General features: G+C 42.5%; 4 protein-coding genes across 6 annotated transcripts in view; 2 read left to right on the forward strand and 2 right to left on the reverse strand.

Moving 5' to 3' along the window:
• The window catches only part of rab27b (RAB27B, member RAS oncogene family), a 28,945-nt gene extending 23,305 nt beyond the window's left edge, over window positions 1–5,640 (reverse strand). The window contains exon 1 of the mRNA XM_028974689.1: window positions 5,490–5,640. Coding sequence (XP_028830522.1) covers window positions 5,490–5,491 — 2 coding nt within the window. The 5' untranslated portion in view covers window positions 5,492–5,640. The remainder of the gene's footprint in view (window positions 1–5,489) is intronic.
• A 3,918-nt stretch (window positions 5,641–9,558) lies between these two features.
• wdr91 (WD repeat domain 91) lies at window positions 9,559–15,483 on the forward strand. Of its 2 annotated transcripts, none has more exons than XM_028973402.1 (16): window positions 9,559–9,635; window positions 9,807–9,946; window positions 10,112–10,291; window positions 10,694–10,901; window positions 11,126–11,208; window positions 11,370–11,476; window positions 12,254–12,419; window positions 12,565–12,720; window positions 12,812–13,002; window positions 13,088–13,238; window positions 13,352–13,446; window positions 13,542–13,683; window positions 13,864–13,972; window positions 14,088–14,200; window positions 14,307–14,504; window positions 14,674–15,483. In XM_028973402.1, exons 2-16 carry the CDS (start codon window positions 9,824–9,826, stop codon window positions 14,836–14,838), a joined length of 2,187 nt encoding a protein of 728 aa, XP_028829235.1. In that variant the 5' UTR covers window positions 9,559–9,635; window positions 9,807–9,823; the 3' UTR covers window positions 14,839–15,483. The 2 variants fall into 2 exon arrangements, with proteins under 2 accessions (XP_028829235.1, XP_028829236.1); XM_028973403.1 differs by having other exon boundaries at window positions 9,567–9,635; window positions 9,810–9,946.
• Window positions 15,484–16,796: 1,313 nt separating this feature from the next.
• On the reverse strand, window positions 16,797–20,294 carry c3h18orf54 (chromosome 3 C18orf54 homolog). 2 transcript variants are annotated; one of them, XM_028974062.1, is made up of 7 exons: window positions 19,574–20,294; window positions 18,698–19,477; window positions 18,144–18,267; window positions 17,924–17,999; window positions 17,654–17,848; window positions 17,428–17,486; window positions 16,797–17,200 (listed from the first exon to the last, which is right to left on the reverse strand). In XM_028974062.1, exons 1-7 carry the CDS (start codon window positions 19,845–19,847, stop codon window positions 17,086–17,088), a joined length of 1,623 nt encoding a protein of 540 aa, XP_028829895.1. In that variant the 5' UTR covers window positions 19,848–20,294; the 3' UTR covers window positions 16,797–17,085. The 2 variants fall into 2 exon arrangements, with proteins under 2 accessions (XP_028829895.1, XP_028829894.1); XM_028974061.1 differs by having other exon boundaries at window positions 18,144–18,300.
• Window positions 20,295–20,648: 354 nt separating this feature from the next.
• On the forward strand, window positions 20,649–24,545 carry dck (deoxycytidine kinase). The gene is made up of 7 exons (XM_028973640.1): window positions 20,649–20,816; window positions 21,079–21,194; window positions 23,030–23,223; window positions 23,334–23,481; window positions 23,606–23,721; window positions 23,908–24,007; window positions 24,218–24,545. Exons 1-7 carry the CDS (start codon window positions 20,741–20,743, stop codon window positions 24,242–24,244), a joined length of 777 nt encoding a protein of 258 aa, XP_028829473.1. The 5' UTR covers window positions 20,649–20,740; the 3' UTR covers window positions 24,245–24,545.
• The last annotated feature ends 587 nt before the right edge of the window (window positions 24,546–25,132 follow it).

Raw genomic sequence — 25,132 nt, forward strand, 5'->3', positions numbered from 1 at the left:
CCACAGATCCAGAACTCACTCCCCGCCGTGCTGCGGCACGTCCACGGCTTCCTCCCCATCCTCACTCCCCACCAGTCTCCCCCTCACAGACCAAACGCCTCCGGTCCTCCTCCCCAGCTCGTCCAGTGTCTGCAAGTTCGTCACCGAATTTGCCTCGTGACAAATATATATTTCATACAGTCGAGTCCAATTCCAATTATAATTTCACTGGCAGGGTGCCAGCAGTTCACTGCTTGATCAGTTCATCGCTGTGCTGTTTTGTGCTGAGAAAAGCAATAACTATAAAAAATAGTTATTTATTATTTATTTCCAATTAAAAAATAAATTAGTACCCAAAAAGACTGGCTTTTTACTGCAATTGTAATTTTGAATACACTGTTTAGTATTATTATTTTTATTATTAATTGTCACAAACATGAAACCCCAAACACATATTCCTCTGTCTCAGGAAACACTGAAATCAAGACAAGGTAATTATTGTTTGAGTTGACGTTTGTATTAGTTCTCCACTGGTGCCCTGGGGTTTTAATTAAAGAAGTTGGTTAATTAAATGCAATGAAATTGTATTCAATTTAGCAGAATCCATTTAGATACCAGCTAAACATATGCCTACACCATTTCACACAGATTGTTAAGTATTATTTTTGTCATGTTTTAATTACTGAACTTATTTGTTTAGTTAAAGGTCATTGATCTAACAGGAGTTAAGGCCCTTTGATATGTGTTACATTCATGTGGAGAGATGTCTTCAATTAACTGAAATTTGTACCAGGATTAATGATCGTGTTCAAGTGAGGTTTTACCTCCGGCTAAGGCCATCTTGCTTTGATGTTTACCGTAGCATTTATCCCACACCCTCGCACGGCAGCGCACACTATGTCAGAAGAAATGTGCCGTTTGAGCCTGGGACTGCCGAACAAAGCAGAGGTAGCGACAGCCCAGCGGCGGAGGCAGACATCTCACAGACACCGCTTGGCATTTCTCAGCACTCCATCAATTATTTACAGCCGGCAATTGGTTCCTTATCCTCATCCTATAAGAGTTTTATATTAATCCTACGTGCTGCGTGTTCGAGCGCAAGTAACGGCACATGGTCCATGGCAACCAGATGTGTGAGAACATTAACATGTGCGCTGCATTCTGAACGTGTGATAAAATAATGACTGATGCCTTCATGACCCAGATGTGATGACAATTATGACTTTTACAGGCAGCGGTAAGGAGTCGCCATAAGAAAGCGGAAGGTGCAGTTTCTTTTCCCATTGATTGATGTCCATAACATCATGCATTATTGATCGACAACCATCCAGTTAAGAGATGCCTAGGGAGGCTGTCGGAGAGAGCTCATCTTCAGCTAAACATCCCTGGAATGACCAAGCGAGCCGAGCACGCAGTTGACGTGCCAATCCCGAAGAGGAAAAAGTAAGGACACCCTAACATTTAGTGTTTGCCCTGAATGAGACATTTCCAATAACCATTTCAGTCGCTGGCGTCGACTGGCAGAAATGTTTTCCAAATCTTCAATGCAGAACGGCATGGATTGTCTCCTTGCACACATCAAATGCAAACAAGCTATTGCAGTCTGGTGGCAGAAGCATGTACCTTGATGCATTGATCCCAACTGTGTGCTTCATATCTGATGAAGGCATTTTATCTAAATCACAGATGGAAATATTTAACAGTGGAGTCTGAACATTTTGCTTGCATTTCTATGTTGTTGCAACCGACATGAATAAGTATTAATGGGTAAACTGTGGTGTTACAGACCTGCCGCTGGTCAATGAGACTAAAATAGCCACACAATGCAAATCAAACACAATGATTTTCAACAGACTGGAAATGAAAAAAAAAATGTTTAAAAGTGAAGTATATAATATCTGCATGTTTATGCTTCCCTTTCCAGTGTATCGGGTTCCAAACACGGCTGTCAAGTGCTAGTTGCTACTTCTTATCAGTGCTGTTAAGGTGGAAGAGGATTTGAAGAAGTGATTATAATCTGCTCATTCTAAGCTTGCAGAATCACAACAAGGCTGCATGATATTGGGAAAATATGATATGGTTATATATTTTTTCACAATTCATTATAAAAACACAGGGAGGCAGTGTTCATCGGTGCTGTGAGAAGATGCACAACAATACCAAAAGTTTACTGTAAATAACGTGCATCAACAGTAGGTTAGTTGGCCAAGTGTCTGGGTCGTAAGAGTAATGGTGGTGCAGCCCATGGAGAAGAAGCCCCCTGGGCACCTGGGCCTGTGGTTAGACAGACAGGCCTCCACGGAGAACACTTCCTTTGACCCCCGACTCCCCAGTATGACCCAGCAGGCCGGCCTCTACCTACGCTAATTGCCAACTGAGCCGAGTGTCGTGCTATGCAGAAGCGGCATCCGCCATTCACACGCCTGCAGAGAACCCACATCATCTGTGTGTTGTTCTGTTTTATCCGCTTATTCATTATCCAATCTGTAAGCATATGTCCCTCCCTTTCACTTTGTGCCTCTCATTTTCGCTCTTTCTCTCATAGGGCTTATCGGCGCGCTTTTGATTGCTCATTAAAATATACCACTTACCAAAAACATAAACTCCTCATCGCTGTAATGTGTCTTTAGGGAACGTGTATTCATACATAAAACCCTATACTAATTACAAAGCGGTATACACATGTCCACTGGGCTTGTACGGTGCTGAGGAGCTGCACGGGGCCGGCTGTGTAACAAGATCAGAAGCCGTACTTTCAGGTCGGTGTAGTGCGAGTATGAGACGCTTAGTAGCTGATGGCCTTTCTCCTCCGTCATCAGCCCGCAGCAACGTCGAGGCAGGGCAGTGCATTCACCGGAATGGCTGTGTACAAGATTAGTTCAGCCCAAATGGCATGTCACATAGATGTCAGACAGAGCATTGTGGGGAAAGGAGGGGCAGAGTGGTGCTACAATCAAATTGGTTCAGGCAACAATAATTATTTAGTGAATTACAAGCAGATAGAAACCCTGGACGCATTATGCATACAAGATCAGCCAAAACATTACAACTACATAGAAAAAAAAACCCAGCTTGAAGTTAAATACCAGAAAACATCTTCATGGATCCAGGACTCCAGGGCTCAACATGCACTGGTTGGTATATATAAAATATATCTCCGGGTGCCTGTCATGGCTGCCCACTGCTCACCAATGGTGATGGGTTAAAAGCAGAGGACACATTTCATTGCATCACCGTGTGCTGTGCTGCAGGGTTTCACCTTTCACTGTCATTAAAGCATCAGTGATTGAATGCGGTAAACGATGCTCTAGTCTGGTCTAATTGTGTGCTGGAAACCGAAGCCACCTTTACCATAGCTTCAGATTAAATTAGAATCCTTTGTACCATTGATTAAAATCTCCTGCAGGTAGAACCTGTCTCCTTTAATTCTTTGGCGGTAGATTGCAAACGATTTGTCCAGAACTAGATGTCTCAGAAAATTCAGCCTGAAAGGACACCATTTGATGCTAAAGGAAGACTTATCACTTCATCTGCAGGTAAAAAAGTGTTGGCATGAAAGAGAATATATTTCTGCAGTCAGAAAGAGATTAAGCAAATGTCACTTCTATGCGAGTCGTGCCCAGAAAAATAATTGTTCTGCCAAAAATCATAGAGCAAGATTGGGATTTGCCTGTGGAAAACAGACAGTGCCTATCCCTTTTGGAATAAAGTGCTCTGGACTGACAAACCGAAGATAGAGCTGTTAGATAAAGTAAGGCTATCAGTCCAGAAGCTGCAGCAGAAATGGAGGTGGACCTTTCAAAAAGGATAACGATCCTAAGCACCCGAGTGAACCTGCTTACGAACATTTAAAAAAGAACAACAGGGTTATGGAGTGCCCGCGACGATGCCCACTGAAACCCTGAAGCGTCTCGCAGCTGAAGTGGTTTTCTGTGGAAGTGAGGTCGATGAACAATTATGCAATAATAATAGTATCAGAGGCAATCCACAGAAGAATATTACACCTACTGAAGATGCTATGTCCAAGTAAATCAGATATTTTCCAGTATGTACAGTTTTAATGGCATAAAAAAAAGAATAAATTAAGAACTGGGAATTTTAACCTGGTATTAACCAATCCACACTGAAAAATAAATTACTAAAATTTTAACTTTCATACCCCCCCATGGTTTAAGCTTGCCATTAAACCTAACCGGAGTCTATGAATGTGATGTGAAAAACTAATGCATGAAGTGATACAAGTTATGCTCAGAGGGCAGTGGTGGCCTAGCGGGTAAGGAATCTGACCCGTATTCAGAAAGGTTGCCGGTTTGAATCCCGAACCGTCAAGGTGTCACTGAGCAAAGCACCGCCCCCAGACACTGCTCCCCGGGCACCTGTCACGGCACCAAGGGTGATGGTTAAAAGCAGAGGACACATTTCGTTGTGTCACTGTGTGCTGTGCTGCAGTGTTTCACAATGACAATCACGACGCGCATCCATTAACGTTGAAACGTGTACCAAACCATCAGCATGGGCCAGAATTATTGCAGTAATACTGGTGTGCTGAAAGTGGCTGAAAACCGAAGTCTTTGACTCTGTTTTGGGAGGGGCGTCTCCATCCCTAATTGTCCCATATACTGGGTGAATAAAGACAGCATCAGCACAAGTTGTTTTTGTTATTTATTTTTCTGCTTTTGTATTTTTGCACATTGCCAAGGTGGCTCAAAATTAAGTGGAAAATGGTCCCCAAACGATAACAGGTGCAATTCGGACATTCTGATGTTTTTGTGATGTGATTTGTATTTTAATCCGTTAAAAAAAATGTTATTTCAACCTGAATATTTTACTATTTATCTACAATATTTGGGCTGAACCGAGGAACCATCTCTAATTTGTCCAGTTTCATTCCATTTTACAAGTGTGGACATCATGCATCGTGTTCTTTCCGTCCATTTATTTTTTATTTATGAACAGTAGCGCCTTGGACACGTCAAATCTGACCCTTTAAATGTTAAAATATGCTCAGGCCTTAATGAACGCTCCGTCAATTAATAAAAACCGATTCACGGCTGACTCTTCGCGCCACACCTACGCAAAACGGACGGCCACAGCAAACTGGCAGAAACTGACTCTTTATCCAGAATCGTTGGCAAACAGCAGCATCTGGCACGGAAACTGCGACTCGAGTCGTTTTCGTGGCTTTCGCAGAGTGGCGTGATTATTTCCCACGCAATGGTGTTTGCGGTAGGGGGGGGGGAGAAGAACACAAGCCGGCCGAGAGTGAGGAACGTCGCTCCAAAACGCTTTAGAAAGCAGAAGAGACACTGTCATGCGGCGGCGGGGGGGAGGAGGACAGCGGTGCAGTTGGAGACCCGAACAAGTTTGGGTTTGGGCGGGCGGGGATGACTCAGAGGGTGGGAGAGGGGGGGTCGACGACGAGACGAAACGTGACCGAAAACGAAGGGGAAAAAAAAAAAAAAAAAGCCCGGCTCCGCCATGATGCGCGTAGCTTCGGCGTCGCTACTTACATGTCAGCAGAAGCGAGGTGTTGCTAGCAGGTGTCTGCCCGGCGACGAGGCATCCTCCTCCTCCTCAGCCTGAGCGCAGCGCGACCGACCGCGGCGCCGAATCCATCACCCCGCGCGCGCCCGCCCGCGCCCGCGCTCCCCCGAGCGCGCCCCCGTCGTCTGGCGCGCCGCGCGCGCCCGCGTGCCTTTTTTTTTTTTTTTTTTGCGTGGATTTTTTTTTTTTTTTTTTTTTTGGTTTAGTTCTCCGACGGGCTCGCCGCGTTGACGCTTCTCCCGGCTGCTTGTCGGTTCGGGTTCGCCGGTCCGACCGGGTCCTAGCGCCGCCTTGACCGGGTTCGTTCTGGATTCAACAGGTTGCTCCGTGCGTCGTGATGCCGAGCGCTCCGCGACTTGCTCTGCTGCGGCCAAGATCACAGCTACAGACTTAATCGAGCGTTTTGCTGCACAAGAGCCATCACTTTCATCTTCTAATTTTGATATGAGCAGGGAAAAAAGCAGGCAGGCGCGCAGCACACTACTGTAACAACTACACACTGCACCCTGGGGCAAAACATGATGACATTTCATGATTGTGTCTCCCAATGAGATGGCATACATGAAATTGGGGACAGAGCACATGGCCTGCATTAGATGATGCATTGTTCTCTTAGCGCTGGAAGTGGAATGATTTATGGATTAACAATGGGTCAGCTGGGCCTTGCCCAACCCCCCGGTTGCTATGTGCCTTTGGGTTCCTGGGTGTTGAGTGAATCTCATATTTACACCTGACCTCCGCAGGCTCAAGGATGGTAACGCCCTAACATCGTTAGAGATGAGACGTTGCTATGTGTAAGCACTGTCCAGTCAGACCACCACGCGTATGTTGCAATTGGACTATTCTTGCATGTTGGTCTGTGCGTTTTTTAAAGGTATTACTGAATGATGATGCCAATTTTAATAATTACCTTGTGCCATTTATGTCACAGCCCGGATATATACTGAGCTGCAACATAAAGATCCTGTTCAATGTAGGGTACTGTAAGAGCCATAGTCTAAAATTTCACTTCCACATGTTGTCATGGACACACATTCAGCTTGTGCTCACAGCAGGGGGCAATGTAAATTGTTCAGGGACTTGTGAGAAACCGTCTTTTGTTAAGGGCAATTAGCAACGTCAGGAGTTTTGGTTCTCCGTTGTTAACCAATATAACAGGACACCTTGCAGCATCCTAAAATGCATTGTGGTGGTTCTGAGGAGATTTGCTTTTAAGCAGGAGGCATCAAAGTTTGCTGATGAAGCAGTGTTCCCATGGAAACATTTAATGTGGAGGCTTAATGCGCTCTGTCTGTATGTTAATGCCTAATTAGCTTCAGTATGAAGACCGTTAAAGCATGCAAAGAAATTAAGAGGAAATATATCACCAAGCATTTGCAAAAGATATCCTGTCAGAATGTGTCTAGTGCATTAACATTTAGATGTGATTTGTTCTATGTTCATTTAACTGTATACACTGTGACAAGCAGTAAATATTTTCAACTTGCAGATATGTGTGGTGTTACTAGTGTATTACAGTACAGTGTGTTAATTACAATTAGAAAGGTAGAATAACATGCTTATTTTTGTGCATTGTAACAAACATGACATAGCCATGCATTGAATGGTTCTCTTACTTGGATATGGAGCATTCACAAATAATAAAAAGTAAAGCAAAGGTCTATTATCACAGCTATTCTGAGCACATGCAGAAAATGTAAACTGTATATTTCAGAAACTGACTAAAGAAAGAAGTATTGGGGATGATAAAAAAAAGATCAATTAATAAAACAATCACACGTGATTCAGGAGGCTCAAGTGGGCGGTAATGGGGAGATGGTCTTGTAATTTTTTTAATTAAAGCACCTTGCAGATGACAGTAAAAGACAGTTAATAAATAAGAAATGCTTTTCCCAATAGTTCCGTTGCGCAACTGTTTATTTTTTTACTATATCCTCCTAAAGATTGATTCAGATGAAAAAAAAACAATGAACAGCATCTCACTGAATTCTGTGTGTGTTTAAATATATGAATCTGCTCATAGCTGATTGCAGACACACCATAGGCATGTTGCTCCAATGCGTGAGTGCAGCACCCGTGTCTCTCTATTTGAAAATAATGTAAGCACACACACCAAATTGTATGGTTATGATCTGGTTAAGATGAATTTCTCATCCGTGTCATAGGTTAGACCCTACATGGAGAGTAAATGAAACGTGACTGTGTAAATTGTGTTAATTTATTTGAACCTGTTAAATATTTATAAATGACGCACAGCAACTGATGCACTGTCACGGCAGCGACAGTGATCAGCGTGGCAGGAAAAGAACACAGGACGCATTCATAGACAAGGGGATTTATTTCAAACTAAAGCATCATACATGAACACAAACATACAATAAATCCCCCGGCAAAGACTCGGGACAATGGACTCCCTGACATACAGACAACAACAGGTGGATACAATAAAGGTAGGGGCAGACAACACGGACACCTGGACACATGGATCCAGAGTACCCCAAATTCTCCACCGTGACACGGACCAACAATCATTATTTGAAAAAAAAAAAAAGCCCAGTACAGTGGGAGCCGGATCTACGAGGAAAAGTGCATGTCTTGCTGCCCCTCTCCCAGTGGTGGAACGTTTATGAAGTCAGGGGATGGCACTACCCCCATCAGTGGCAAGAGAGATGAGCCAGCCCGTAGGGGTGGATCATCCCTCTGCAAATACGTTGCTCTGAAAGCGGATTTCTGAGCATGTAATTATATATTGTACATAGGCATACACAATCACATGCACACAGACACACAACAAGCAATCATACCCATCTCTCATTCATTAGATCTGGATACAAAACTCTCTTTTCAGCCACTGCAGTTCTTCTAAGAATGTGTTTTCAGGAATCCCACTGATCAGTGTAGTTCTTTATGCAAGAGAAAGACAAAATCCATCGAAAGCGACCTTCCCGCTCTACTACTTGTTGCTCCCAGCAACAAGCACATTATTAGTTTGCTTTTGATTTTTTACACTGTGTCACTGGCCATCTGGGAAATGCAAACTTATTATGAAAACGCCTTTAAGACCTCTTTTAAGATCCTTTCAAACTAAGATCTCCTCAAACCTGCCCCTACTTAGCAGGTCAAAGACATTCTTTCTGTGGCATCACCTCCCACATCTCACTTTTCATTTAGTCTACATGTCACCTTTTCTTCCCTGAATTGTTTTCATCTCTTTGTTAGTTAATTTCAGGCCCACTCCACGTTTATGTCTCACTATGAAAAGAAATAAATATAAACTCCCAAATCCTCCAAAATTGTTGCTTTATTTTCATTACATACAATTTTCCAGCTAAAACATTCAAATATATATATATAAAAACAGTTTTGTTGCATGAAATGCAGAGCGTTGTGCAGCATTCCTAATGCTCCAAAATGAAATTGGTTTTGATTGCGCCACCACCATCAGGTCATTTCTTTTAATTGCAAGGATATTAATTAGTCAGGTTGCCGATTCGAATCGGTGTAAAGCACCGTCCCCACACGCTGCTCCCCGGGCCCACTGCTCACCAAGGGTGATGGTTAAAAGCAGAGGACACATTTCACTGTGCTGCGCTACAGTGTTTGACAATGACAATCACTTTGCTATGCCTTAATGGTGTGAAATAAAAATCAATATATTACAGAAATATTAAGCTAAAATGGGCCAGTCTGAAATGTTCCAGAGGGTCACCCTAACAATCTGAACCATCGGTTGAAGCTAAAGGGAGTAACGTCTGGGGGAGTGGTGGCCTGGAGGGTAATCACGGTTTTGGAAACCTGCAATGATGCCTATTGCAGACTCATTCTACATGGAGAATTGCTAGTGAGTTGTACTGTTTATGATTTTGGGCTATATGAAATAATTGTATTCGACTTCTGTTATTATTATTAATGAACAATGGGAGTCGCATCATTATGCTGCATCAAGAACTGTAACTGCTGTAGTCCCTGAACGCCTAAACTGGAGTTAAAGCGCCCCCTACTGAGAAGAATTTAATCAGCACATGTCACGTGAAAACGTCGAGGCAATCACGTGACGCGCGGCGGAAAAAAAAAAAGAAAACAGGAAGTGGGTCCATTGCGCTTCTTTTCGGGTGGGTTTTGTATAAATTCACTTTGCGTCCTAAAATTATTCTTTAAAGATGTAGTTTGTCTGTCTTTTTGTGCTAAACATATAGCTCTTGTCGTTGTTTACAAATGCTCACAACTTCAGTGTTTCCAGTCGGTGGTCCTTATTTACTGAGCTGCTGTTCTTTTGCGTAAAGGAGGAGGGGGAAACAATATGGCATCAGCCGTAGAAAGGACGGATGATCTGGTCAGAGAGTATTTAGTTTACCGAGGGTTCACCAGCACCCTCAAGTACCTGGACTCCGAAATAAAAGCCGATAAGGACAAAGGATTTCGTGTACGTCTCTCTCTCTCTCTCTCTCACACTCACACTCACACACACACACACACACACACACACACACTATGACTGTCACTTTCCCTCATCTGCAGCAATACGTTTTCTGCATTATGGGTTACAGGCTGAATTATACACTGATCTCAAATTAACTTTCTCCTTCAGGTCGATAAGATTATCGACCAGCTGCAGCACTTCATTCAGAACTATGACCTGAATGCACTGAAGGAGTACTGGGGTTACCTGGACCGTCGGCTCTTCTGTCGGCTTGAGGACATCTACAGACCCACTGTCAACAAACTCAGAACCAGTCTTTTCAGATACTACCTGGTCTACACTGTGCAGGTAATGTGTGCTTTCTTTTTTAGGGGCAGTGGTGGCCTAGCGGTTAAGGAAGCGGCCCCGTAATCAGAAGGTTGCCGGTTCGAATCCCGATCTGCCAAGGTGCCACTGAGGTGCCACTGAGCAAAGCACCGTCCCCACACACTGCTCCCCGGGTGCCTGTCATGGCTGCCCACTGCTCACTCAGGGTGAAGGGTTAAATGCAGAGGACAAATTGCACCGTGTTCTGTGCTGCTGTGTATCACAAGTGACAATCACTTCACTTTCACTCTTCTGTCAGAATACCATATTCATTCTTGCTGTAGATCTGAAATAATTTTTTTATCCTTAATCTTTGTCAACCTGTAGTTTGCTTGATGTGGTTTTTATTAATGTTCCTTTTTGTATCTGCAACTGACTTCACAGACAAAAAATCTGGAGAAGACACAGGAGTTCTTCCTAAAACAGGCCCTGGAGCTTCAGGGACAGGCTGAGTGGCGGGATTGGTTCATCCTGCCGTTTATTCCTGCTCCAGAGCAGAATCATGTCTTTGCTCCGTACTTTTCACGGCAATGGGCAGACACTTTCATTGTCTCCCTGCACAACTTCCTCAGTGTGCTCTTTCAGTGCATGCATATCCTTTTGTCTTTTGTTATGAATAGCCTCATTACACTGCTCTATGCTAGATTGTTGCTTTTTAAAGTTTAAATGAATTAATTATTCATTAATCACATCTGTACAAATTAGGGCACACTAAGGCCATAGCAATGGAATTTGTTACGTAGCTTTTTCAGAAGGAAAGGCGTCACTGTTTTTCATACAGTTCCACAACACGATGACATTCCTTAACATTTCCACCCCTACCTGCACTCCTGAGTTTTGATGCAGAGGTGCAAAGAACAACTGGTCTTCAAGAGGAAAACGAGCAGCTTAGGCAATTGGTGAGACATGTATAGTAAGACATTTACACACACAGCTTTTATCCCCCCGACACGCACATTTCATTTCAGTTTTTAGATGTCAGTATGCATCTGAACAGTCATTAGTTATATTGCTCAATTTAAATCTTGATACTATGTGTTTTTTCACAATCCCTTTCCAGTTATTTGCGCTACAAGGAGAATCACGTCAGAAAAAGGATGATGGCTTGGTGCACCACAAACTCCCTGCTTACGTGCAGCACATGGACCGACTCGGTGACACTGAGCTGTGAGGACTGACTTTGGGAGTGGATTGGTGTTTTAAAACTTTTGCACTTTCTACAAGATCTGGTTCTTTTTCTATGTCTCTATGGTACAGACAAAGAAATTACATATTTATTTAAATCATCCATGCTTACACATTTCACGTAAAGGACGAAAATAAATGTCAATTGATTTTTTGTGTTCATTACCACAGTGCCATTTTTTCCTCAACTCTCTTTCATTCAGCATCATGAATCAGAAGAACAGTGTTGCTGTAGTTTCATAGTAAACACAATGTTGCAGTACTTATACTGTAGATCTATCAAAGTATATTCAAATCCAAATAATCAGTTGTATAAAGTCTACTAAAAGGGTAAGAGTGAATCATTTTTTTCCCAATAGCTGAAAGTATTCAGGATGTGAAATATTGTGAGGTTTCAAGTTTTTAGTGTGTGGTCCCAAGCCCCAATCTAAAACCAGGATGTGATTAAAAAAAAAAAAACAAAGCAGGTAAGAGAAGATTCTGCTCTCTTGGTGTTACCTGAAAATCTAGAGGATTTAAGTCATAAGGTAAAAGTTAAAAAGGCGAAGTGCAAACCTGACCGACAGGTATTTCAGCGATCAGACAAGGTATTTTCTGCCCAAAAAGCAAAGAAAAATTCCATCACAGACATTTTTTATAGTAATTTTGAGAACCCAACTGGGAAGTAGTGGGCAGTGGTGTGTGTGTGTTCATGTGCATGTGTGTTTCTATGTGAGGTTATAACCTGGCAATAACCTGTTTTCTGTCTCTTGCTCTTAGGGACTTGGTATCCAGCCAGCGCAATGTCAGCCTCACCACCCCCTCGCGAAACTTCTTCTCCACATTCCTCCCCCAAGGGAAACGGGCGCCTGGCAAGGTGCCTCAAGCAGCTGGGTCTTCACCAACACAGGCTTCCATGGGGAGAAAGGACACTGTTGCCAGTCAGGTGTGTCCATGTGGCTCTCGGGAATGTCTCATGTTTGAGTCATTTTGATTGTGAAGTCTGATTTGTTCTTCTCTTTCTTGGGCTAGTGCGGAAATACAATGTTGATGTGTCTTTCTGACTACATTATTTGTGTTTTTCTGTAAAGGTCACGAAATCGAAAGACAGCGCTCCTTTGAAGGACTCTAAGATGCCGTCTGTTTCTGGGGTGACCATTGAATCCTCAGGGGCTTCAACCAGACAGAGGAGGCAACAAGATCACGAGAAGGAGAGGAAGGAGCTCTTCGCAAAGCCTTCAGCACAGGTAATATTAACTATAACTATATTCTAACATTCTTCTTGAACTATCTACATGTAGGTATCTGTGAGATTAAGCTTTTGTACTGATATTTCAGCTGAACCCGGAGAAAAAAGCTGAGAGTTCTGATGGCGAGGCCCACACAGAGATGCAAAGTGACCCTACCACTTCTCCAACCAATCAGGCACAAGCCAGTGCAGAAGTTGGTGGCCCAGAGGTGGAGCAGCCGTTCATTAAACTTAGTCAGGAGGAGTATGGGGAACATCACTCATCAATCATGCATTGCAGGTAGTCATTGTCCAGTCATATCCTGTCATGAACATCGCAAACATCTCAGTTACTTGGAGCAGATCTTTCTTCTGTATCATGACAGGGTGGATTGCTCTGGGAGGAGAGTAGCCAGTCTAGATGTGGATGGTGTCATTAAAGTCTGGTCCTTCAATCCCATGATGCAGACCAAAGCCACAATCATGTCCAAGTCCCCACTGTTGTCACTAGAGTGGGCCACCAAGCCAGACAGACTGGTCAGTTTCTCAGCATGTCATAGTATCTCAAATCAAATGACATATGAGCTGGAAAGCTTAGGCCATTTTTCTGCCAGTCATTCTGTCAACTAATAATTTAGTTCTGTGTTCAGTTACTTTTGGGCAGCGGTGTTGGCACAGTTCGGCTGTATGACACTGATGCCAAGAAGAATCTATATGAGATGTCCATCGATGAAGCTCATCCTCGGTAAGATATACTTGTAACCCTCAAACTCGCCGTAGATCAACTGATCCTTTAGCCTGTGTTTGCGTTTGACTGAATGCATGTCCTGTTCTGTCCAGGATCTTGTCGTTGGCCTGTAGTCCCAGTGGAACATCATTTGTGTGTTCAGCTGCAGCACGTGTTCTAGACACCGGGTCCAGGGTTTCTCTCCCTGTCTCGGGACAGTTGTTGCTCTGGGACACCAAGACAGTCAAACAGCAGGTAGGACAATAGACAGACCACAGGCTCAGTAGGAGGTGGGTCCTATCGGGTCCGAAGGATTTCTTAATTAACTACTGGATGATTTGGTTCATTTGTTTTTAAATGTATCTTGCTGTAATGTCGTACTCCTGTGTCTTTTCATAACATACATAACAAAAATACTTCTGGTTTCTTCTGAAGCTTCAGTTTGCTCTTGAGCCAGGCCCTGTGGCCATTAACTGCAATGCCTTCAACCACAATGGAAACCTGCTGGTCACCGGAGCTGCTGATGGAGTCATTCGGCTGTTTGGTTAGCTTTCCCCTCTGTGATGAATTAATAACGACTTTGTTTGGTTGTGGTAATTGTAATTAACATTACTTTGTTCCCCATTCTGTTCTTTTGACTTTTTTTCCTCCTCTCTCAGACATGCAGCGTTACGAGAGTGCGATGAGCTGGAAGGCTCATGATGGGGAGGTGTACAGTGTTGAGTTCAGCTACGATGAGAACACAGTCTTCAGTATCGGGCAGGATGGAAAGGTAGTATACTACTGTGTACCCAACACCAATCTTGGCCGTTCTGGTTGTCATTTTCTCTTGTTTTAACCCTGAACGTGTCCTCTGCGTTTATCATTACCTCCCCCAGTTTATCCAGTGGAACATTCACCGCAGTGGGGTAAAGCAGTTGGAGTATTCTTTGCCACAGGATGCCACTGGGCCATTTGTGCTGTCGGGGTACAGTGGTTATAAGCAGGTCCAGGTTCCTCATGGTCAACTGTTTGCGTTTGATTCTGAGGGGCAGCATGTACTCACGTGTTCCAGCAATGGAGGCCTAATATACCGGGTAATACATCTTTAGCATCTACTGCCAAGTTGTTTGTCTTATCTGTGAAGGGCTTGTCTGCATGCAGTTTTATGACCTAAATGACTTAGGTCAGCGATTTCACAGTAGTTTTACTGGAAGTGTGTGAGAATATGACTGAAAGTATATTTGTCTAATTATCTCTACACAGCTCAACAAAGGGGAGGGTGGTCTGGAAAGTGTGTTGTCCCTTGGAGGACACAAAGCCCCAGTGGTCACTGTGGATTGGTGCTCTGCCATGGACTGTGGAACCTGCCTTACTGCATCCATGGATGGCAAGATTAAACTGAGTACTCTCCTGGCACAGAAGTCCTGAAAGTGGGACATTCTTAAATTGGGTTTAGAAGAGGCAGTTTTAGTTTAAAGCACTGAGGACTGGTCACAAATTAATTGTTAATATGAGGTGCTACATCCAGTGCATGTGTATTGTGAACAAACTATTATGGACACATTAACATTTCCTTTCCCATTTTTTTCAGAGGAGTTTGTAACCTCAGATTAGACTCGATATGAACATAGGAGTTGGATGTGCATAAAAAGCACAACAGCTATATCAAAAGAATTTTGCTGTTCTACTGCTACTAGTTCAGAAGAGGAAGAATTTAAATGCAGTTTTAAAAGGCCCTTTCTAGTTCCTCCCTGTTACAGTCCTCATTTCCTCTGAAGCTGTTCACTTTGATCCAGAGTTTATGAGACATTGCACAGTTTCTTCCTTGCCATTCCATAAGCTTCAAATGAACTGGACGTTTTTTAAGGAGCACAGAGTTAATAATGGAATTTACCACATTGTTTTATTTTCAGGATGATGCAAATCAGTTAAAAAAAAAACTTTCTTTTGCTGATGTCTCTGCACTACTTACCATGTTGTAATGATGATGATAATCAATCCAATCGACTAATTTATGTATTGTACAATGTAAACATGAGTCAAGAATTAAAGAAAAGGTGCATGGATGAAAAATTGTTTCTTATTTCCAGTTAGTATAGAACTGAACTGAACCGACAGGGCAGTCAGTTCATAATGCACAATACATCCCAGCAAGTACAGAACTCAGCATATAATGGGAAATGTGATCTATTTATCTATTTAATTTTGGCTCTCACAAATAATGATTTGAACATTTAAATTATGTCTTTGAATTACAATAAGGTTATCAAAATACAGAAACCGATTTATGTTACTGGTCCTGGTATGTTTGCTCTCTTGCTTAAGCATATTAAAACGGCATGAATGACCATACTTACGATTTGGTGGTGACAGTTGTGAAGAAAGTTAATGCTCATCAGACCAGTATTACTATTAATAGGACTAACACTGTTCGTTTTGGACAACCTGCACTACCAAGATGCTCGGACCAGCTTACCGCCATAATGCAACTAATATTCAATTAAATCTTCAATATTTTAATGGTTACAGTAAGTGTTCATTCATTATAAGAAGAAAATATATGTTGCCATGCCTAATATGATCAAACAAGTTCACAAGATCTGTTGAACTGTCAGAGGTGCTGTATACAGTGCATCACTTTGCATCACTTCCCATCCAACCTCAACCCGAGCTTGAGAGGTGCTGCAAAGAGGAATCGGCCAAACTGGCCAAGGATAGGTGTGCCAAGCTTGTGGAATCATATTCAAAAAGACTTCAGCCAGTGAATCGGTGCATCGACAAAGGCTGTGAATACTTTTGTACATGTGATTTCTGAGTTCTTTTTATTTTTTATTAATTTGCCAAGACCTTAAGTAAACATTTTTCACATTGTCATTATGGGGTGTTGTATGTAGAATGAGGGGGAAAATGCATTTAATCCATTTTGGAATTTAGCCGTAACATAACAAAGTGTGGAAAAAGTGATTCTTTCCAGAGGAACTGTAATTTATTCAGCTCAAGAGGTGAGTGTTTACTCAGCACGAGGCCTGTGTTTCACAATTAACCGTTATCATGCCTCAGTCCCTCTATTGCCTCTCAGACTCTTTTACAGTGGGCGGATGCTCTCATCTACTTGACTTAATTAGCATCAGGAACTGGCACAAATACAAATTTAATTAAATTTCTATTGTGAAATAACCATGCTTGATTGATGCGGTGCAGAACAAATCACTGTGTTCAATTCTTTAAGCTTATGGTCTTATACCTAGCCAGAATCTATTATAGGTGGATTACACAGCTGCTTGATGGTAAAATGAAATGTTCTGGCTCACTTCATAAGACTGATGCTGACATGACATTAAACATAACACATATCACATAACACTGCTAAAATAATGAATGCACAATTCAATTTATACTTTAATGAATCAAAACTTGAAACAGGAATGATTATCATGGATGTTCATTATGAATGGAAACGAATACTGTAATAGTAGCATTGTTGAGGCAACCAGTAGACAGTGTTTTTCATTTCTACCAATCAACTCATGTTTTAAATGTGCTCTAAATATAAAGTGACCTGATTTTTAATGCAACACAAGCCTTCATATAAATATAAAACAATTTGTGTGTAACTCTCAAAAGGTACAATTCAACTCAGAAGTATGACAATTGCACTTCATAGGCTAATATTGTTCAGGCGACTGGTTCAGTGATGTTCTGATGTTCTGCTCCCTCTAGCTGCTCCCTCTCTTTCTTTGCATTCATGTCATCCACTAGGCTTTTGAGTCTGCCTAGGTGGTGAAGTGCCCTAGGGAAAAGAATTATCAAAGGGATCAACATTATTACTGCAATCATTCTATTCAACAGATTCATTCAAACTGATCAATTATGAGATTGCTTAGAGTAGTCTGATCTAGGTGTTGATGTGAATGATTTTATTCAAAGCTAGTTTGGAATACTAATGTAATATTAAAGTTACATTATTGCAACCTTAGCCAATAAGGCCAATTTGTTGTTATGGAAAGCTCAGGCTACCTTTGTAGTGACTGCTCCCCAGGAGCCATTTCACAATCAGCTAACACCATTTTGCACTCCTACAGTGAACATAAAAAGAAATGCAAATGCATTTGCACCCATATACTGTACATGCACACACCATATCATATACTGTACATGTACACACCATGTTGCACACCATGCTTGTAGAGAGCACATGGATAGCAAGCCAGTAAAAACAATGATAAGCTTTTGTACTCTTCACCTTATCTGTTATTGTTTCCTTATTCTGGATCAGTGAGGTAGTCCAGCCAGAACCCAATCTGCTCTCAGCCTCAGGGTCTTTGTGCTGTGCGACCTTGTGCTCCACTGTCTGTAGACTAAATAGCATCTGCTTGAGAGCCTCTACAGGACCAGGATGTCTCCTGCTGCTGTATCCTGATGAGGAGGAACCCAAAATCTGTAGAGCACAAACAGTAAGCAGGGCATCTCCTTAACAAACAGCATCTTCTCACCAGAATGAAACAGGTCACACCTCTTCTTTACTATCCGTCAGTGTTTCTTTGTGACGAAGTGGGTCTTCACAGCTTCCCACTGGCACTGGAGATTTGCTGCAGAGCAAAACATAAACTGATTAGAAATTACCTAATTTTCTTAAACCAAATAAGGCCAATCATGAGGCCAATCATACAGGGAGTGGTCTTATGGTTTATAACAGCATTTACAACAAAAGGTATACAGAGTGTAATACTAACAACATTACTGGTGGATTGTCCCAGGAGTGATCTCCCTCCAAGATTTCCTCTGTGCCTCCTGGGCTTCCGTTCCCCTTTTGTGATTGGTTGTTGAGCCCCAGTGAAGGAGACTTCAAAGCCTGCTCTGCCCTCAGGATCAAAGACTCAATATTATCATCTAATAACAGAGTGGGAAAAAAAAATCAAAGAATCACATTTGTATCAATGGCAATTTGTATATCAAGCAGCAGATATCTTTGTTTTTTCTGTGGACCAACATTTCTCTCTATAATGACCAAACCACATGACAGTCCAAAATACTGCTCCTTCAGCCTGACAGAGTTCATCTGAAGAAAGACAGCAATGTGTTTCTGAAAATAATAAATTTTTTCTTATGGATTATTCATTATTTAATATCTAACCCATGCTGACATAGGGGTTATGTCACATTGAAATTGTTTAAATTAAATTAAAGCGTGATGTCAATTTTTGCCAAAACAATCAAGCAGCCCTACAGTCGATCTTTTATTAACCATTAATAATACAGTTGCAATGCTCAAATAACTGTCTCTAACCTCTGAAAGGTTTGTTGTTGGCAGCATTCGTCTGGTTCTCCAGAGACGGCCTGAACTGCAGTCGGACCCGGGTCCTTAGGGACCCATCACTGGCCTCTGCCGCCAGGTCTGTTGCCTGGTTACTATGCAGCTCGTCAGAGCCACCAACCATCTTCTCATGGCTCAGCGGCTTCTCCTTAACCAGGTGAGATGAAATCTGACATAATGACTGGATACTGTCAGAGGAATTTGAATGTGGAACGCTCTCCTTTAGCCAAGCTGGGTACTTCAGGTCAGGTATGCTTGTGACTCCTGAGAAATCCATCTCTGACTTTTTACTGGTCAGCCACAGTGGATAATGGAGAGCTGCCGATGCAGCTGCTGGACGCCTTGGATGCAGCTTTGCCCGAGAGGCATTGTGTGGCGTCGGGGTGCTCCCTCCCACAGCCGAAACCTGAGGATGGCCTTCTGACGCGCTGTGGTGTCGAAAGGATTTAGTAAAGCTGCTCAGTCTAGATCCATGTGAAGAATGACAGCGGTGGCATAACTGGCTGTGATAACAGCATCCCTGGCCCACTGTAAACCTTCTAGACTGGAGCTGAGAATGGGAGTGTTGATTCAGGGGGCAATCTGCAGACTGGGAGAGGAAAGCCGAAGTGCATGTGACAGGCAGGGAGCCGTCACATGGCACCAACAGGAGGTCATCAGTGGTCATGCTGAGGCGGTCTGTGTCCTTCATCTTGGTTCCCACAGGAAGACTGAGGAAATTAATCTCCCTGTCTGTCAGACGTTCCTTCAGAACTAAGAATGGGTTAGAAAAACAACATGAATACATTCCCTTGTTTGCTTACAAATCAAATGTCAGCGCTAAAGTACTAAAAAAGAAAGTTATTTTACCATCTTTGTTTCTGAAGTCAGACCGGGGTAGATGAGGAGTGAGGGGGTCTTTCACGATCTCAAGCTTCCCTGTGCCAGATGTCTGCTGGAAGTCTGAAATGTATGCGTCCAGCGCGTCTGATGCAGATTCGTAGTTTTTGCCTCCGTACCTGATGTGAGGTGATAATCCAAGGCACAGGCCACTTCTGAGGTGCCCAGAGCTTTCAAACAGGGACGTCACATTGGACTCCGGTGACAAGAGACCCTTTGCAGAAGTCATGTTGCCACCCAACATTCTTTTAACATCCCATCTTCATGAAAGGTAAAGCAAGCTCACTGGCTATTAGCTAGTGACACTGAGGGATATCTAAAATCCTAACAAAACCATTCCCAACTGTTTAAGTTCACCTTAGACGAAGACTGTACTACCACCTTATGTTTGCAAAATATATTAATATATTTGCAGGAATGTTTTAAAGACATTTAAGTGCACAAAACCTCTGGTAACATCTGGCACTGAATCAGCACCGAAACTCCGCTGCTCCAGACAAATCACTACGGTATTGCGCAAAATTATGACCAACAGAAATCCAAGGTTGACGAGTGGATACTGTTAGCTAGAAAACCTATACGCTAACAAGCGGCCCAATCTCATGACCACTCCTCCATCTTAACGGACAACTGGGAAACTAACAACAAGTGGTAACTCCCCACCGCCAGCATCAGGACACACGAACACTAAAGAAAGTGGCGGATGAAGTTTTAAAATAAAAGTTTACCTGCGTGTTCTCAGCCACACAAACTGTGCAAAGACCTTTATTTTGACACCAACATATTTCCGGTTTCACAGGAAACACAACCTTTCAAACACCGCGGGCAAAACGACTGCTGCGAGAATACAAAAATGTCTAGATTTTTTAAAAATATGACTAATACCTTAAATTGTTAGACAAATACTACAATCAGCTAATATGCTGCGGCAGCTAAACAACTGCCGGCAGCTTCCGCCTGTACAGTAAGAACATTGACCAATCAGCGCGCACCATGGGCGGAGCTCCGTGTCTCGGCACCTTATCAATATTAGCGCCAAAATTTCAAGCGTTCCAGTGTCCGGTCGGCTTCTCGCGGTCCCTGGTTTGTTTTCTTTTATTCCCCCATCAGTCTTATTTCACCACCCGAGAGAGTAATATGTCTCCGTCATTGAAAAGAGCCTGTCCCGGCTTGGAAAAACGAATTAAGAGGATTTTCATCGAAGGCAATATTGGTAAGTGGCCTGTATCATTGACGTGTATTATTACGCGCAGAAATTCTGGAATCTTCCATAGTGTTCGTCGCGTAGCTGTCATGTTTGTTTTTGTTTTCTTTTATGTGTGTGCAGCTGCTTTTATATGGAGTCAAGGGGCGAAACACGACTGCCAATTATTAGGATAAAAAAACCCGCCACAAAATCTCAGTTTGGGTAGTTTGCACTCCTCCCAAATGAGGCGTGAAATATACCATGTGATGATCTTTTTGTGTTGTCGCAGCTGCTGGAAAGTCGACTTTCGTGCATCTCCTGGAGGAACAGAGTAAAGACTGGGAGGTTGTGCCTGAACCCATCGCGAGGTGGTGCAACGTCCAAACGCAGCAGGCCGAGTTTGAAGTGAGTCCCTGCCTCTTACCTCATCCGATGCACAACGTGAAGAACAAATTCTGTACGGTGTACAGTGAATTTTTATGTCAGCATGCCAATTTTAGCCCCCGGCTGTGTACATGTTGTCAGTACGTATGACAGATTTTTTTGTGTTTTGCATGCATGTACAGTACAGGACACACCATCTTATTCAATGTGTTTTCTTTATTTTCATGACCATTTACATTGGTAGATTCTCACTGAAGGCATCCAAACTATGAATGAACACATGTGGAGTTATGTACTTAACAAAAAAAGGTGAAATAACTGAAAACATGTTTTATATTCTAGTTTCTTCAAAATAGCCGCCCTTTGCTCTGATTACTGCTTTGTACACTCTTGGCATTCTCTCGATGAGCTTCAAGAGGTCGTCACCTGAAATGGTTTTCCAACAGTCTTGAAGGAGTTCCCAGAGGTGTTTATCACTTGCTGGCCCCTTTGCCCTCACTCTTTGGCAGTGGTGGCCTAGTGGGGGCAGTGGGGCCTAGTGGTTAAGGAAGCGGCCCCGTAATCAGAAGGTTGCTGCTCGAATCCCGATCCGCCAAGGTGCCACTGAGATGCCACTGAGCAAAGTACCGTCCCCACACACTGCTCTCTGGGTGCCTGTCATGGCTGCCCATGACAGGATGATGGGTTAAATGCAGAGGACACATTTCATTGTGTGCACCGTGTGCTGTGCTGCTGTGGATCACAATGTCAAGGTCCGGAGGCCAGGTCTCCACTTTTTGTTAAGTACATAACTACACACGTGTTCATTCATAGTTTTGATGCCTTCAGTGAGAATCTACCAATGTCATGAAAATAAAGAAAACACATTGAATGGTGTGTCCAAACTTTAGCCCTGTACTGTACACCTGCAGGATCATCCTCACCATGGCTGTTTTATCATAACACGCTGATCATGTGATAGTGGGGTACATGCAGTTCTCCGGTGGAAGCAGCTGTCTGTTTGTCTTTTATTAGATCTCCCATGGGGATTAATATACAGCCATAAACGTCTGAGCCCCAGAGAAGATGAACGGTGCTAAAAACAATGCTAGCACCTAGGATGCAACAGCGTGACTGGAATGAAGTGTGTCCTCGGGCACAAGAGTCACATTCAGCATCTGTGCAGAAGCTTCGACTGGCAAATAATCTAAATGTAAAACTTTTACTTTGAAAACATCTTCCCTAAACGCCCCCTGCTTTCCTTTTTACATTTTTAAATTCTACTGCAAGGACGCACCCTGCAAAATGGAAATGCTTGTGTCTGGAGACAACGTGTCCCGTCTGTCACAGAGGTTTCAAAAGAGATTAATGTTTACTTGGGATAGGGGACTGTTTAGTAACATCTGTATATCATAAATAATAATTCCTTAGCACTGATAAAGCTGCACCTGAAATTAGGAGACATCCTTCATATGGTTCTTCAGAACCAGAATTATTTTTTTAAAACTTTATTTAGTTATTGAAACTAAGTGGAATTTTCAGTCTTTTCAGAGGATTCAAAGTAATTTAACTGAGGTAAAGTGAAGTAATTGATAACGAAGGTGGATATACCGTCAAGTCTTTAGTTCAAGTTCTGTAAAAGGAACATCATTTAGAGCGTATTATATGTGCTACTACACATTTTTTTTCTTGCACAAGATACAATATATTTTGCACAAATTAAATTGATCTGTATAATTATATATGCAACTATTCTATATATTTTTAGACAAGCCAATTCCATATGACTAATTTTAAAAAATCTGATTTAGGTGTCTTTGTTGCTGTCAGACTGAAGTAATGTGTAATATATTAAACTATATCACTGTTGTTTTCAGGAGCTGACAACATCTCAGAAGAGCGGCGGGAATGTTCTCCAGATGATGTATGAGAAGCCGGAGCGCTGGGCCTACACTTTCCAGAGCTATGCTTGCATGAGCCGAATCCGTGCTCAGATCAAATCCACCTATGGCAAACTGCAGGAGGCAGAGAACCCTGTGCAGTTTTTTGAGCGCTCCGTGTACAGTGACCGGTATGAAGATTATAGGTGTATCGTAGTACACTCAACGCTTGGATTTTTATTGTATCTGTCTTCCTTTCTTTTGGCACTTCTCAGCTGACTGTTTGCATTCCCACCCTCAGGTACATCTTTGCTTCTAACCTGTATGAGTGTGAGTGTGTAAATGAGACTGAATGGGCAATATACCAGGACTGGCACAGCTGGCTCCATCAGCAGTTTGGGAAGCACATCGAGCTGGACGGCATCATCTACTTGCGGGCAGCACCGGAGGTCAGAAGCAGCCCTGTGCTCTACAGCCGACCGGCGTATTCCCCACACATGGGCCTTTTTCTCTAGTCACAGTAGTCAGCAGTACTTAGAAACTGTGTGTGTGTGTGTGTGTGTGTGCTTTCAGATGTGCATGCAGCGCTTGCATTTAAGAGGGAGAGAGGAGGAGCAGGGCATTCCATTGGAGTACCTGGAGAAACTGCACTTCAAGCATGAGAGCTGGCTCCAGAACCGCACCTTGAAGTAAGGCCTTTTCCTTAAGCTCCAGGTGCGGTGCACTTTACCTGCACATGGTCCAATATGTGCAGTTTATGCAAAAAACATAGCTAAGAGTAACGTTTCATTATCCCTGAATATGTCAAATAGTAGATTAACAATTTGAGACTAAGACATATCTTAAAAACAAATACCTCTTTGTTTGACTAACAGAATGGAGTTTGAGTACCTGAATGAAATTCCCATTCTCACTCTGGATGTTAATGAGGATTTTAAGGGAGATTCTGTTAAATGTGGTGACATGGTTGAAAAGGTAAGATCATGTTTTCTTCAGTTGTTACATCTGTTTCATGCTTAAAAAAAATGATTCCAATTAAATGAGTGTTGTGTAATGTTGTTGTACTGTAATTTGAGAAATGATTTATAACATTTTGCTAAATTAAGGAGAGACCTCAGACATGCACAGTGTGCTCCACATGACAATCACTTCACTTTCACTTAATTTTTGTCTCTTATATTTCAGGTGAAAGAATTTCTCAGCACATTGTGAGCGTGCATTTCTGTAAACAGTGTACATTTAAGTATTTGTGCATCTGACACGTCTGTATGGTTTGCGCGTCTGTGTGTTCTCCTGGTGAAGGCATAATATAACAATCACCCATTCAGTGTCCTTTCCTAATATTGCCTTTAATGAATTTTAAATTATTTGTAAGGAAACTGATGTTAAACTTGCTAAGTTACTTATAAAATCACCTGCTGTGATAATGTTTATTCAGTGCTTTATATATATATACAGATATTTTTACATTTATTTATGTGTTATAAATAATCTTTTGTCCTGTGATAATAAATGGCATGTTTGTGCTTCTTTTATTTTTTTCTTTGTATTACAGAACAACTCAAGTTAGTGTCAATTGATGTTACTTTTCATAGCAAATTGATGTTACTTTCACATGGACATGTAATGGGAACCCCGAACCGTCAAGGTGCCACTGAGCAAAGCACCATACCCACACACTGCTCCCCGGGCACCTGAAATGGCTGCCCACTGCTCACCAAGGGTGATGGTTAAAAGCAGAGGACACATTTCATTGTGTCACCATGTGCTGTGCTGCAGTGTTTCACAATGTCAATCACGTTGCTTCCTTTTTCCTTCAAACACGATTTAGCATGTTTGACAGGGGTGTTAGGGTAAGGCACGTGCCTAAGAACCAACAGACCATAAAGACCCGGGTTCAACTACGGTTTGTAAGGCGCTCTGGATAATGGCGTCTGATAAATGCCATAAATGTAAATTGGTAGAAAGTACATGTGTGTATGCATGGTACACATGAAAGAAATAACTAATATAGTATATGTGGCCGCTACAGAGCAGCTTGAATAATTTCAGTGCCCCTTAGTGTCAATTTAAACTTTATGGCTTTCACAAGATGACATG

This window comes from Denticeps clupeoides, chromosome 3 (genome assembly GCF_900700375.1).
Source record: "Denticeps clupeoides chromosome 3, fDenClu1.1, whole genome shotgun sequence".
Classification (NCBI taxonomy): Eukaryota; Metazoa; Chordata; class Actinopteri; order Clupeiformes; family Denticipitidae; genus Denticeps; species Denticeps clupeoides.

What these genes read in the sequence shown, in the direction of transcription:
- wdr91 (XM_028973402.1), top strand. Translation starts at nt 9,824, where the DNA reads ATGGCATCAGCCGTAGAAAGGACGGATGATCTGGTCAGAGAGTATTTA. An exon ending in ATCGATGAAGCTCATCCTCG is followed by an intron (nt 13,447 to 13,541) that starts GTAAGATATACT and finishes TGTTCTGTCCAG; the next exon opens with GATCTTGTCGTTGGCCTGTA. An exon ending in GTATCGGGCAGGATGGAAAG is followed by an intron (nt 14,201 to 14,306) that starts GTAGTATACTAC and finishes TACCTCCCCCAG; the next exon opens with TTTATCCAGTGGAACATTCA.
- c3h18orf54 (XM_028974061.1), bottom strand. Translation starts at nt 19,847, where the DNA reads ATGTTGGGTGGCAACATGACTTCTGCAAAGGGTCTCTTGTCACCGGAG. An exon ending in GACAATCCACCAGTAATGTT is followed by an intron (nt 18,000 to 18,143) that starts GTTAGTATTACA and finishes TTTGCTCTGCAG; the next exon opens with CAAATCTCCAGTGCCAGTGG. An exon ending in TGACGGATAGTAAAGAAGAG is followed by an intron (nt 17,849 to 17,923) that starts GTGTGACCTGTT and finishes TGTGCTCTACAG; the next exon opens with ATTTTGGGTTCCTCCTCATC.
- dck (XM_028973640.1), top strand. Translation starts at nt 20,741, where the DNA reads ATGTCTCCGTCATTGAAAAGAGCCTGTCCCGGCTTGGAAAAACGAATT. An exon ending in TTTCATCGAAGGCAATATTG is followed by an intron (nt 20,817 to 21,078) that starts GTAAGTGGCCTG and finishes GTGTTGTCGCAG; the next exon opens with CTGCTGGAAAGTCGACTTTC. An exon ending in GTGGTGACATGGTTGAAAAG is followed by an intron (nt 24,008 to 24,217) that starts GTAAGATCATGT and finishes CTTATATTTCAG; the next exon opens with GTGAAAGAATTTCTCAGCAC.